The sequence below is a fragment of the Prionailurus viverrinus genome, chromosome D1, assembly GCF_022837055.1.
Source record: "Prionailurus viverrinus isolate Anna chromosome D1, UM_Priviv_1.0, whole genome shotgun sequence".
In the NCBI taxonomy this organism is placed as follows: Eukaryota; Metazoa; Chordata; class Mammalia; order Carnivora; family Felidae; genus Prionailurus; species Prionailurus viverrinus.
In genome coordinates, this window is record NC_062570.1 from 60947145 (window position 1) to 60960960 (window position 13816).

The 13816-nt window shown below is 38.7% G+C and overlaps 2 protein-coding genes across 2 annotated transcripts in view; one reads left to right on the forward strand and one right to left on the reverse strand.

Moving 5' to 3' along the window:
• LOC125177121 (olfactory receptor 51H1-like) overlaps positions 1–13816 on the forward strand; it is a 307668-nt gene that overhangs the window by 166956 nt on the left and 126896 nt on the right. The gene's annotated exons all lie outside the window — the stretch shown is intronic.
• Positions 8448–9401, reverse strand: LOC125177127 (olfactory receptor 52R1-like). Its single transcript, XM_047879200.1, has one exon. It carries the CDS (start codon positions 9390–9392, stop codon positions 8448–8450), a length of 945 nt encoding a protein of 314 aa, XP_047735156.1. The 5' UTR covers positions 9393–9401.

A 13816-nucleotide genomic window follows, 5' to 3' on the forward strand; every position in this document is an offset into this window, starting at 1 on the left:
CATGGTTATGTTACCTAAAATGTGGCTCTGATGAAATGACAGCATGGTGCTTTGGCACATGGCAAAGAACTGAGGGCCATCTGTAGCCACCAACCAGCTAGGAACCAAATGTGGCTTCCTTTAGCAACAGCCAGCAAGAAACTGAATCCCTCAATCTAATAGGCCACAGGGAACTAATGGAATCCTGCCAACACCCATGTGATCTTGAATGCATATCCTTCCCCATTTGAGCATCAAGTGAGATCATGGCCCTGATTATACCTTGATTACAGTCTTGCAGACTCAGCTAAGCTGTACCCAGACTCCTGATTTACTGAAATTGTGAGATAAATGTTTTGAGCTTTTTGAAGACACAACATTTGTGGTAATTGTTATGTGGCAATAGGTAATTTCTATTGAAGGTCTAAAGCAATCTGTTTCAGTTGTTTTTCCACTGCTCTACTATCTTGGGGTTGCTAATGAGCATGAAAACACTAACATACCAAGTGACATTTACTTATTCCCTGAGTGATATGTCATGACTATGGAAGTTTTGAGGTTATTGAGGAAAATGATTGTGCTTTTTATGGTTTATGCATTACACAAAACACCCAGAACACATCTGGATACATCATAGGAAGCAAATAATGGCTTTCTGAGTTGTAAATAAACTTGTTATAAAGACAGTAACATGCATTCAGCAAGGTATGCATGTGAGTGTACTGCTCACTGATTCATCACATATAATTGCAGGCCAGGTAATGGTATAGAATAGAGGCCAGCAGGTTTTTTTCTTTTCTATAAGGAATGGATAGTAAATATTTTAGGCTTTTTCAGGCCATATAGTATTCTGTCTTAACTATGCAATTTTGATGCTGTAGCATGGAAATATCTATAGTCCATTCTTATTTGGTGTAACTCTCTTCAAATTGAACTTCATTTATAAAAACAGGTGGTAGGCCAGATTTGGCTTTTAGGCTGTAGTTTGTTAATTCTGATTCTTACTACATATTCTCTTCTAGCCCATCCTGATAACTGTCCTCTCCTCTTACAACCAAAGTAACTACCATCCTGACCCTCAACATCCTAAATTGGTTTTCCCTATAATTTGCATTTATAATATAATAAAATATATAAATTGAATAATACAGTATGTATACTTCTGTTTTTGGCTCCTTTGACATTATCATATGAGATTTTTTCACATTGTGTATGACAGTTGTTAATTGTTTTTAATTCTTTTAATTATATGAACATAGCAAAAGTTAATCAATTTTTCCTTTCTTATATACTTTCTTTGTTTTCAGGTTTTCGTTATAAATAATTATGCTTCTATAAACATTATTATGCCTTTCAGAGCACACATGTATACATATCTGCTGGTTAATATTCTAGGAACTAAATTGCTGGGTCAACTTTGAGATACTCTCAAATGTTTTTTGCTTTTTTGTATTTTTTTCTAATTTCTTTAAAAAAATTTTTTTTAACGTTTATTTATTTTTGAGACAGAGAGAGACAGAGCATGAATGAGGGAGGGGCAGAGAGAGAGGGAGACACAGAATCGGAAACAGGCTCCAGGCTCTGAGCCATCAGCCCAGAGCCTGACGCGGGGCTCGAACTCACGGACCGCGAGATCGTGACCTGGCTGAAGTCGGATGCTTAACTGACTGCACCACCCAGGCACCCCAATGGCACTTTGAATATAGTTTCTTATAAGACTGTTCCAGACTTTTCCCCAGTTTTCATTGGCTTGTTTGATTTTTCTTTTGAATGTTATAGAATTCCATGTATATACAGGACAGGAATTCTCTTTTTAATATTCACTTTCTGGAAAATGTCTGTGATGAATAGATTTCCAGTTTTTTTTTAATATGAAATTTATTGTCAAGTTGGTTCCAACGTTTATTTATTTTTGGGACAGAGAGAGACAGAGCATGAACGGGGGAGGGGAAGAGAGAAAGAGGGAGACACAGAATTGGAAACAGGCTCCAGGCTCTGAGCCATCAGCCCAGAGCCCGATGCGGGGCTCGAACTCACGGACTGCGAGATCGTGACCTGGCTGAAGTCGGACGCCCAACCGACTGTACCACCCAGGCGCCCCATCAAATTGGTTCCATACAACACCCAGTGTTCATCCCAACAGGTGCTCTCCTCAATACCCAGTACCCACCCTCTCCTCCCTCCCATCCCCCATCAACCCTCAGTTTGTTCTCAGTTTTTAAGAGTCTCTTATGTTTTGGCTCCCTCCCTCTCTAACCTCTTTTCTTTTTTCTTCCTCTCCCCCATGGTCTTCTGATAAGTTTCTCAGGATCCACATAAGTGTGAAAACATATGGTATCTGTGTTTCTCTGTATGACTTATTTCCATGTTGCTTATATCCATGTTGCTACAAAAGGCCATATTTCATTCTTTCTCATTGCCATGCAGTATTCCATTGTGTATATAAACCACAATTTCTTTATCCATTCATCAGTTGATGGACATTTAGGCTCTTTCCATAATTTGGCTATTGTTGGAAGTGCTGCTATAAACATTAGGGTACAAGTGCCCCTATGCATCAACACTCCTGTATCCCTTAGGTAAATTCCTAGCAGTGCTATTGCTGGGTCATAGACTTTAGCCTCTACTACAAAACTGTAATCATCATGATATTGGCACAAAAACAGATGCATAGACCAATGGAAAAGAATAGAGACTCCAGAATTGGACCCACAAAAGTATGGCCAACTAATCTTTGACAAAGCAGGAAAGAGTATCCAATGGAAAAGACAGTCTGTTTAACAAATGGTGCTGGGAGAACTGGATGGCAACATGCAGAAGAATGAAACTAGACCACTTTCTTACACCATTCACAAAAATAAACTCAAAATGGATGAAGGACCTGCATGTGAGACAGGACACCATGAAAACCCTAGAGAAGAAAGCAGCAAAAACCTCTCCGACCCAGCCACGGCAATTTGTTACTTGACACATCTCCAAAGGCAAGGGAATTAAAAGTAAAAATAAACTATTGGGACCTCATGAAGGTAAAAATCTTCTTCACTGCAAAGGAAACAATCAACAAAACGAAAAGGCAACTGACAGAATGGGAAAAGATATTTGCAAATGACATATCGGACGAAGGGCTAGTATATAAACTCTATAAAGAACTCACCAAACTCCACATCTGAAAAACAAATAATCCAGTGAAGAAATGGGCAGAAGATATGAATAGACACTTCTCTAAAGAAGACATCCAGATGGCCAACAGGCACATGAAAAGACTGACTCTTGATTTCAGCTCAGGTCAATATCTAGTCCCACATGGAGCTCTGTACTGGCAGCATAGAACCTGCTTGGGATTATTTCTCTTCCTCTCTTTCTTCCCCTCTCAAGTTCTCTCTCTCTCTCTCTCTCAAAATAAATAAATAAACTTAAAAAAAAAAACCAAAAGAAATAACATGGCTGGTAACTAGGGCTTCTAGAGATTAGTGAATCCCAAAACTCTTCCATGATGGTCCATATCTAAGATACACACATTGAGAACTGGAAATCAAAGACTGAGTGAGACTCCAGGTTTATCTGGGATTGGGGATAAGGACAAGGCTCTGCTAAGTGAGGCATCGTACCTCCTTGGGCCTTTCTTCTTCTTCTGCTTTCTGAGCTCTAGCCTCAAAGATAGAGTAAGATTAGTTAGTGAGCTCAGGCATAACAGATGTAGCAGAGAATCAATAATAAATCCATAGTCAGGTCATCAGGGTATAAGTGAGTGAGGGTGATGACTGTAGATTGTAGCAGGTGCTGGAAGAGGTTGGAGGAGGGGATTTTAGGATGAACTATGAACTTGTTATGTTCATAACCCCAGCACTAAACACAGTACTGGCACATAGTAAGTGGTGAAGAAATGCTTGTTGACTTTGAGCATGAAATACATCATACTAATAACACTGTTTGGCTCCGTGCAGAGTAGACAATACTGATGATGCATTATTCTCCTCTTGAAGTTACTGTAGAACTGAGCTCAGACAGCAGATCTCAGCCCTGAATAATGTTTAAAAACCAGGAGAAGCTGACCTGCTTTTGTTAAGTTCTGACTGGCTTCTCTTAGCCATTAGGTCACCTTAGAGGTGTGTGCTGAAAGAAGAAAGGCACTGGGATGACTCTGCCCATGTACAAATGGGAAATCAAGTCTCTTGCTCAAAGTACTCACTTGATAGTTTTTGGAAATGAGTAAAGGTGCCTGGAGTTAGTTACAGATTTGATATCCTGGACCCACTGGTTCTTCAGGTTGTAATGAAGGCAATCTTCTATTTTCACTGATTCATGATACTTAAGGGTACTTCTAGTCATGATAGAGCTGCACAGTTTAAGTAAGTAGGTTTTCTACTGGAGCTGGAATTCAGTGTGCTTCATTTGATCGTTTCATACTAACTAGGTTCTCTGATTGCCATTTTCTCCTGTCTCTATGGTAGTCCCATCCTCTCATAGAATAATATTTGGTGTAACATAATCACTTCATAGGTATTTCTTGAAGAGAAATGTAAAATGTTCCACATATTTTATATTTGTAAATAAAAAGAAGTGAGTGAGGGACAAATTGTTATTTATCTGTCAAAGGTATCTTATCAGACAGATAACAACCTTCAAAGTTTCCATGGGAATAATGAAAGGAGGCCTTAGGACTGAAATGTCTGGTATCCCATTTTGGAGGGAGGCAAAAATGGACCTGCCAATGCCATCTTGTGGCCAGGAGTGGAATTGTTGTGAGGATGGTAGCAGGCACATGTAAAAATTTAATCATTCATTCATGCAAGTAGGTTGGTTGTTGTTGTTGTTTTTTTTTTATAGTCAGCTAAGTTTGGGAAAGAATAGTGAATAATTATGTATAATTTTATATTCAAGTAAGAGGAACAGATGGTGAATAAGTTGGAAATAACATATTTGTGTTGAAAGAAAATTGATGATATGTAAGTTGATACGTAAGATATGTTGAAGTATGTGAGTTAAGAAATACCTCACTGAGAAAGTGGTATTAGTTGAGATCTAAACGGTGTTGAGAGGAAGATAGAATATTCTAGAAAATGACAGCTGGAGGAAGTGGGAAGATTTAGGTCAAAGCACTAAAACAGATAAGAAGTGAATATATTTGAGGAGTGCCTGAGTAGCTCAGGAGGTTCAGTATCCGACTTTGGGTCAGGTCATGATCTCACGGTTAGTGAGTTCGAGTCTTGCATCAGTCTCTGCTGTCTGCACAGAGCCTGCTTTGGATCCTCTGTCTTCCTCTCTCTCTGCCCCTCTCCTTCTCTCTCTCTCTCAAAACGAGATATTTTTGTATAAAAAATAAATTTAAAAATATTAAAAAAAAAAAGAAGTGAGGGGTACCTGGGTGGCTCAGTCAGTTAAGCGTCCGACTTCAACTCAGGTTATCATCTCACGATTCATGAGTTCAAGCCCCACGTCAGGCTCTGTGCTGATAGCTCAGAGCCTGGAGCCTGCTTCCGATTCTGTGTCTCCCTCTCTCTCTGCCCTTCCCCCATTCACGCGCTCTTTCTGTCTCTGAAAACTTAATACAAGTAAAAAAAAAAGTTAAAAAAAAAGAAGTGAATGTATTTCGAGGAAGAATAGAAAGGACAGAAGCATTGGAAAAAGGTAAAAACTGGTATGTTGAAAAAACAGAATATACTACTTAACAATAATAGGAAATGGATTACTTATAAAAAATGCAACATTATGACTGAATCTGAAAATATTTATACTGAATGAAAGATACCAGACTCGAAAGAATGTATTATTTATTATTTCATTTATGAAAGTTTTAGTGAGAGAGAAATTAATCTATAGTGAATGAAATCAGATCAGAGTTTTCCTGGTTTGGGTACAGAGGTGGTGATTGACTCCAGAGAGGCAAGAGAAACTTTTCTGAAGTGATGGAAATGTTCTATGTGTTAATTGGGCTGGTAGCTACAGAGGCATTTATATGTGTCAGTACTCTTCAAACTGTGTGTTAAAATACTTACATTTTATTGTCACAAGTTATACAACAACAAAGCTGATTTTAAAAAGAGGAAGAGGCACTCACAATCACTAACTGATTTGCTGATAACAGTATCACAATCCCTTGACAACCCTAAAATTTGGGAATCATGAAAATGCTCCTTCAGAATACCTATTCATTTCTGGGGACACTTTTAGTCTCTAATAGTGTTTCTTCTGGGGGAAGCAAACATGTTTCTGATTCTTCTTAAAGTACTTTCAACTGATGTTGGTTTTCGTATCATAAAAGCCTGAGTTCCTAGACCCTCTTCACTGTTGGAATGTTTGATGGGAGAGTGTGCAGGATGATAAAAAGACCAATGCGACAATTGTATTGGATGTTTTTTACCTTGTTTGTGTGATGGTATTATGTATGCATGCATATATCCAAACTCATATAAATGTATATATTGATGTATAAATAAATATGTATACCTATTTTATAAGTATACTCTATAAAGCTGAAAGACTAAGAAAAAGTAAGCAAAATGCATTTTTCTAAAATAACTTGAAATTTCAGTTTAAAAGGAGATTAAATATTTACAATTACTAAAACTCTTTGTGACTTTCTCATTCCCATAAATATAGTTATCCTCAGAAGAAAATCTTTTTCATTCTTTTCCACAACTTCTTCATTCTGAAAATCCATTGTCATCTGGGAATAGGAAATTTTTGTAAGGAAAGACCAACACTCAGCATACCTAATACTCATGGTTACTGGTCTCTGAAAGTTGTGATTCTGGCACCAATTTCATATCTGGATTTTCAAGCTTTTCGGGAAGTTATCCTATTCAGGAGTCCTTCATCTTTTTAGATTGTCCCCTCCATTCCCCTAGGGTTTGGCACTGAATTAACCTTTTCTGTACACTTTTGTTGTTGTTTCAATTACCTTTTTCTCATACTAAATTAAATCTCATCAACCAAGGATAATTTTAAAAAATAATTTGGGGCACTTAGGTGGTTCAGTTGGTTAAGCCTCTGACTTTGGCTCAGGTCATGATCTCGCAGTTGGTGAATTCGAGCCCCACGTAGGGCTCTGTGCTGACAGCTCAGAACCTGGAGCCTGCTTCAGATTCTGTGTCTCCCTTTCTGTCTGCCCCTTCCCTGCTCACACTCTGTCTCTCTGTCTCTGTGTCTCTCAAAAATAAATAAACATTAAAAAATTTTTTAAATACATTAAAATGCAGAAAGAAAATTAGAATGTCATAAATCTCTCACTCCTCTGAGTTGCTATTATTAGTATTTGGATTAATTTCCAGAGTATCTTTCTATGCTTATGTATTTCTTTTCAGAACTGGTATTACCCCTATGGGCAAATGTTATTTTTATTTTTTCTTTAATATTCTATCTTGTCCATTTTTTTTTACATCTTTACATACTCTTTGCAAATACATTAGTTAAATGATATATGATATTCAATTGCTCTGTCTTCATCTGGGTCTTATAGATCAATATATGAATGTTTTCCTCTTTTTTTGTTTTATAAATAATGAATCTATACATTTTTTTTACTTATAAAATAAAATCCTATTTTTTAAAAAAATGTTTATTCATTTATTCTGACAGGGAGAGAGAGAGAGCAGGGAGGGACAGAGAAAGAGCAGGGAGAGAGAGAATCCCAAGCAGGCTCTGTGCTGTCAGTGCAGAGCCTGATGTGGGCTCTATCTCATGAACTGTGAGATCATGACCTGAGCTGAAATCAAAAGCTGGAGGCTTAACCAGCTGAGCCACCCAGGTGATCCTCAAATTCTATTTTTATAAAAGAGAATCCATGTGAGGAAAAATATGTACTTTTTAACTGTTTTGGTGGGAAAACAATTTTTAAGTTTGTTTGTTTATTTATTTATTTATTTATTTATTTTTGAGAGAGAGAGAAAGAGAGAGAGATCACATGTGTGAGGGGGGTAAGGGCACAGAGAGGGAGAGAGAGAATTCCAAACAGGCTCTGCACTGTCAGCATGGAGCCATACGTGGGACTGGATCCTAGGAATCATGAAATTATGACCTGAGCCAAATTCAAGAGGTGAATGCTCAACTGACTGAACCTGCATGTGCCCCTGTTTTGGTGGAAGTTTGTAATCACCTTTTAAACAAGGTATACCAACTTATACTTCTACTGACAGTTTAAAAGTATTTTCAACTTTGTGATCTGTGGAAGATGGCATTCTTTTTAAATCTTCACTAATTTGATAGGTGGACATATTTTTTATTATTTTAATATTTTATTGTGTTGATGGGCATTGGTCAACTCAGGATTAATGATCAATCACATTTCCCAGAGAGCTTTTATGGGCATTCTAAAAAATGGTCCTTTTCCTCTAGAAGGTTGCTAACCTCTGGACCTTTTGTTCACAGAAAAGACTTTGTGCTGGCCTGGCAAACTATCTGCATCTATATGTTCCTGGATCAGTGTGGGGGGTGGGGCGTGGGTTGGCTATGTTGCCATGACCCTTGGCTCAGGGATCTTTTCCACAACAACCTTGAATAACCCTGTTCCTGATCTGCTTGGTTCTAACTCCATAGATGATGGGGTTGAGCATAGGAGGTACCAGGAGATAGAGATTGGCAAACATGATATGTACTGCTCGGGGCACATGATGTCCAAAGCGGTGGGTGAGAAAAGTGAAGAGGGCAGGGATATATAAAGCCAAGATGACACAGATATGGGATGCACATGTGCCAAAAGCCTTGAGCTGGGCTTGACCAGAAGGCAACCCCAGAACAGTTCTCAAAATCATCACATAGGATACACTGATGACAATCATATCAAAGCCAACCACAGAGAAGGCCACAAAGAGCCCATATGCACGATTTACTCTAGTATCTGCACACACCAGCTTTAGCACAGCCATGTGTTCACAGTATGGCTGGGGAATGATCTGGTTGGGGCAGAAGGGCATCCTGGAGACCATAATGCAGAAGGGGCTCACCAACAGCAATGCTCTCGTCATCACAGCTGCTCCCAATTTACCCACTACAGCTGGGGTCAGGACACTTGAGTGACGGAGTGGGAAGCAGATGGCCATATAACGGTCCAAGGCCATAGCCATGAGTACCCCAGACTCCACAGAGGAAAAGGCATGGATGAAGAACACCTGGATGAGGCAGGCATGGTATTGAGTCTCATGAGCATGAAACCAGAGTATAGCCAGCATTTTAGGTTGGGTGGAAGACGAGAGGACCAGGTCAGTGATAGCCAGCATGGCTAGAAAGAGGTACATGGGCTCATGCAGAGTGTGGTCAATTCGGATTATATGGAGGACAGTGGTATTGCCAATTATAGCCACAACATACATGGCACACAGAGGAAAGGCAATCCAAAATTGGGAATTCTCGAGTCCTGGGATCCCAAGTAGGATGAAGGACACAGGATAAGATGAGTGGTTCCCTGAAGCCAACATCACAGGATGGTTAATTTGTTCTCCCCTGAGAAGGTAAGGTACTATCTATAGATGATAATAATAAATTATCATTATTATTTATAATCTTTTGGAAGAGGCAGTTAAATAATAGGGCAATAATGTTTAATGGTAAGCTGGAATAATTTCAACTATTTTAATAAGTACATTTTTGCAACTTAAAGTAATGCTACACTTTATTCTTCATTCATGTTTATGTCATTCAAATGGGGTCAGAACATGATAGCTGCAATTGTAATTTCTGTATAAGAATTAATATTTTTCTTGAAAGTAGAATCTGCCAAGGGAAGACTATCTTGACAAATAACGTCACTAATAGTAATTCTTGCACTTCTATTCTTTAGAATGAACTGATATGTTTTACCTTTCCCAAGGTCCTTTTCAGCCCTTTGTTTAAGCCAGTTAGGCAACTTTTCAGGGTTGGAAACCAATTTGGAAAACATTTTGGCTGAGGGCTCATAACAATGTATGTAGTGATGATGAGTTATCTTTGACTCTAGGAGTTACCAGGAGAATTTGGGCTGGAGGATGACAGACTGACAGATTGTACACCTGAAATTAAACCTGTTATCTATAGTGGATGTCTCCTCCTAGATTAGGGGCCAGCAACTGTTTTCTGTAAAAGGTCAGATAGATCACACATATTTTAGTCTTCATGGGCCATACATTCTCTGTTGCAACTAGTCAGTTTAGCGATTGTAGCATGAAAGCAGCCACAGTCAATACAGACATTTGTGAGTGTGGCTACATTCCAATACAATTTCATTTTTAAAACAGACTAGAAGCTGGATTTGGTCTTCAGGTGGTAGTTTACTAATTCTTCTCCTATATGATAAATTTTCATGATATCAGCCCTGAAGAGTGCACCAACATGAGCACCTCTGTATTTGGCATAGAACAGGGATTTAATAAATATTTGCTGAAGCAAACAAGAAATATGTGTCATTGTTCAAGGGCAATGGACTTTTCAACCAATTAGCCATTCTTAAAATGTCTTGACAGAACCTTCTAAACACTACTTTGATGCCATGTCACAAGACAGCTATATCTATTTCTCACACTAGAGTCTGACCTCCTGTCCATTGAAAGACGTGAATGTCATCTTCTGCTGATACTTGCATACATGGTTGTTCTTGTCTGGTCTCTCTGGTGACTATGACCTACCTGAGAGTCAATGACACAAAAGCTTACCTGGTTCTTAACACCTTTCCACTTTTTAATCTCACTTGACCTGAGCCTTTTCTTGAACACATTCATTCTTTCTCCTCCATAACAGTAACACCCAGAGATGAAGAATATCTTTTCAGATTTCCCTTAATCATTTATATCTGGGGACTAAGAAATGTTTCATTCAACCAGACTTAGTGGCTCCTAACAAGGGTTTCTTTGAGATCCCAAATAGACTAAACTCTCTGATTTTCACTAGATTTATAACATTATGAGAGAAATGGGACTCAGAACTTATAAATCTTACTCTAAATTGGAAACTTTACTATTCTACCTAGACAATAGCTATAGGTTTGCTCAAACCAAATGCTCCTATCCAAGCCACAGTAAAAAATTAAGAAACACACACATTGTCTAGTGTCTAAGGCTCTGTTTCATCCCTTTCAGCCTGGCTTGGTCTTCCAGTGAAATATTCTGTTTGAATCAGAGTCTTCCTTTCTCCTTCTTTTCTGTGCTCTGTAAGTCAGCCTCCATTTGTGAGGATGAAGTCACCGAGGCTCATAGGCACCTGGAAAAGCACTTAGACCATCTTCATTCCTGCACTGGGCACTGGTAAAGATACTGGCGAAAACTACACTTTAACAAAAGGTATGCTATTCTAATTAATTATGATAGACATTGCTGTTTTTATAAATATAACACTATATGCCTTTACATGTTATTGTTTTTAACTCTCACACACTTCTGCCCATCAGCCTTCATGGCGAACATACATATTTTACATACTCCATTTGGAGTGGTGACTCTTCTTGGTGGTGACCAGGGACCCAAGTCTGAGATAGCAGATGGGGCCTCTTGACAGGTGTCTCTCGTTCTTTTCTGCACTTACATTCCCATGGAATCTGGTGTCCTCACTATCAGCATTTCCTTAGTCTTTTTTCCCCCTCAGACTTATGAACCCAACATGTACAGAGTTAAGGTTACAAGTCATATGGAGTGGACAGGGAGTTAACTAGTCTTGTATCATTTTGTGCAGTGTATGAGGTTTTCAATAGTAATTCTGTGGGGGAGACACAGGTTATCAATTTGCTGCTGGGTTGAGGGATGGAAATTTGCATTTCCTAAAGAGTAGGAAAAGGAAGAGCAATGTAATTTCCCTTCTTGCTCAAAATTTCTCCCCCTTTCCCTGCTTTTAAATATGTCCCTGTCCCTGCCCTTATGTGCTACACCTCTTGTGAGCATAGTGCATACTGAAAGAAGAAATTAAGTCATCTTTTCCAACATAATACCTAAGATGATCATACAATGAAATTCAGATTCAATTTTTCTTTTCTCCAGAATACAATCTAATTTGTAAGAACTTGGCATAGCTTTTGGTTCAAGGATTCTGTTCTGACACTAATGGAGCTCAGCTTTCATCTGTGAGTATAGGTTTGAATCCAGTGCTGATGCCATTACCTCTGTTAGCTTCCATTACTCCACTCATTATGTGGAAATAGTTATGTCCATCAGTTTAACCAAGTTGCTCAAGCCTGAAAGGGTAGAGGAAAAACGGGCTGAGATCTTGCTAAGGAATAGCTGCAGGGAAATTTAGACTATTCTGTCACTTTGGGGTATCTAAAACTAAGGCATGGAACAAGAATGCTAGAGGAAGGCAGAGTTCAGATCCAGCGTCCTATGAGGCAAGCTTCCTACTTTTCTAGAATTTTCCTGGAGGACATAATGTGAGCAGCGAATTATCTCCCCATCTCAGAAAGAAATCCAACAGTCATGGATCTCTTGACCTGGAGCCTCCATGAGTCATGCCATCCTTCAAAGTGTATTGCCTTATCTTTCAGCTTCTTAGAGCCTCTGTGAGTCCTACTGTTCTTTGGGAAGGGCAGAGATGACTGAGGCACAGGGGACCGACCACTCACCTTGAGCTCTGCTTTATCTCTGACCATAAGCAGCTTAACTGACTCCTCTGTGACTCAGCTTTTCACAGAGACTGTAGATTAAGACCTGTTTAAAGACCTGTAAAGTATGGCCCCTCTCTTCCCCAAGCATTAATTCTTTCCCTCCTCTTGGAACCCACTGCCTCATATACTGGCTTCCTCTGAGATTAGAGAATAAAACTGGAAACATTAACCCCTAACTTGCCTCTCTCCTCTGTATACACATAAGCAAAGGCAGCGTATTTGAATGGATGCACAAAAGTGTGTGTTGTTGAGATTACAGGAGTATGAGCTTATCAGTATGCATGTATTTTTTGTTAGTAAATTCCCCTTTGTGAAGCTGGAAAGTCCTCACTTAGCCCAAACAGTTAAGCCTATGCAGAACTTCCTCTCACTCCCTGTGTAGAGCCTTGCTGGTATTCTCTTATTTATTATTTCTTAGCATTCCCTGGTATACGATAGGTCAAATGAAGACTTGACAGCAATTATTTAAAAACAGAGGGTAAGGCTTTATTTGCAGAGTTCAAAGCTGTCAGACTTCAGAAGCTATGCCTCACCAAATCAAAATCCAACATACATTTACAGGGAAACAAATCACACAAAAATTCACCAAGAGTATCAAGTTTACAGCAATCTGTTTATGGTGAATTGCAATCATTATGTTCACAAAGGTCATGGTTTATTTTAATACATTAGCATAACAAAAATCTGACTACAACTGTTTTTGTTAGAGAGTCCAGGTTTAGAGGAAATAGTCAAGGTTTTATTATCCTGGGGATCAGGCTGACATTGTAATTTTGGAGTTATCTCTGTTTGCAGATTTTTCTCTTTGTCTGTTTCTTTTAGCTGTCAGAGATTAAACACTTGGTGTAATGGAAGAGAAAGAAGTGCCAGGTTCTTCTTCTTCCTTCTTTTGTTCTTGTTCTTGTTCTTTTTCTGCTCTTATTCTTGTTCTGATTGTCCTCTCTTTCTCCTTCTCCTTTGTCTTTGTCTCCATCTCAACTTCAGCAAGTTCCTGCGATGATACATTTCACTGAGTCAAAACTACTCTCTGTCAGGCAGAGACATAATACTTGTTTTAATTATTCTACATCATGTAGTCTTAACAGCTACTTTAGAGGTAGTTCTATCTTCTGCATTTTACATATAAATAAATAGAGGTTTAGCTAGGTTAAGTTACTTCATTAAATACAAGTAAAGGGCAAGTCTTTCTGACTCAAAGATGTCACTTTTCCTACTATATCATACTTTGCACATGTTATGAGTATTAGGGCTGAAACTAAGGTGAGGTAAGGAACATATTTC

Bases quoted from the DNA above. Each gene is read 5' to 3' on its own strand.
- LOC125177127 (XM_047879200.1), bottom strand. From the start codon at position 9,392: ATGTTGGCTTCAGGGAACCACTCATCTTATCCTGTGTCCTTCATCCTA.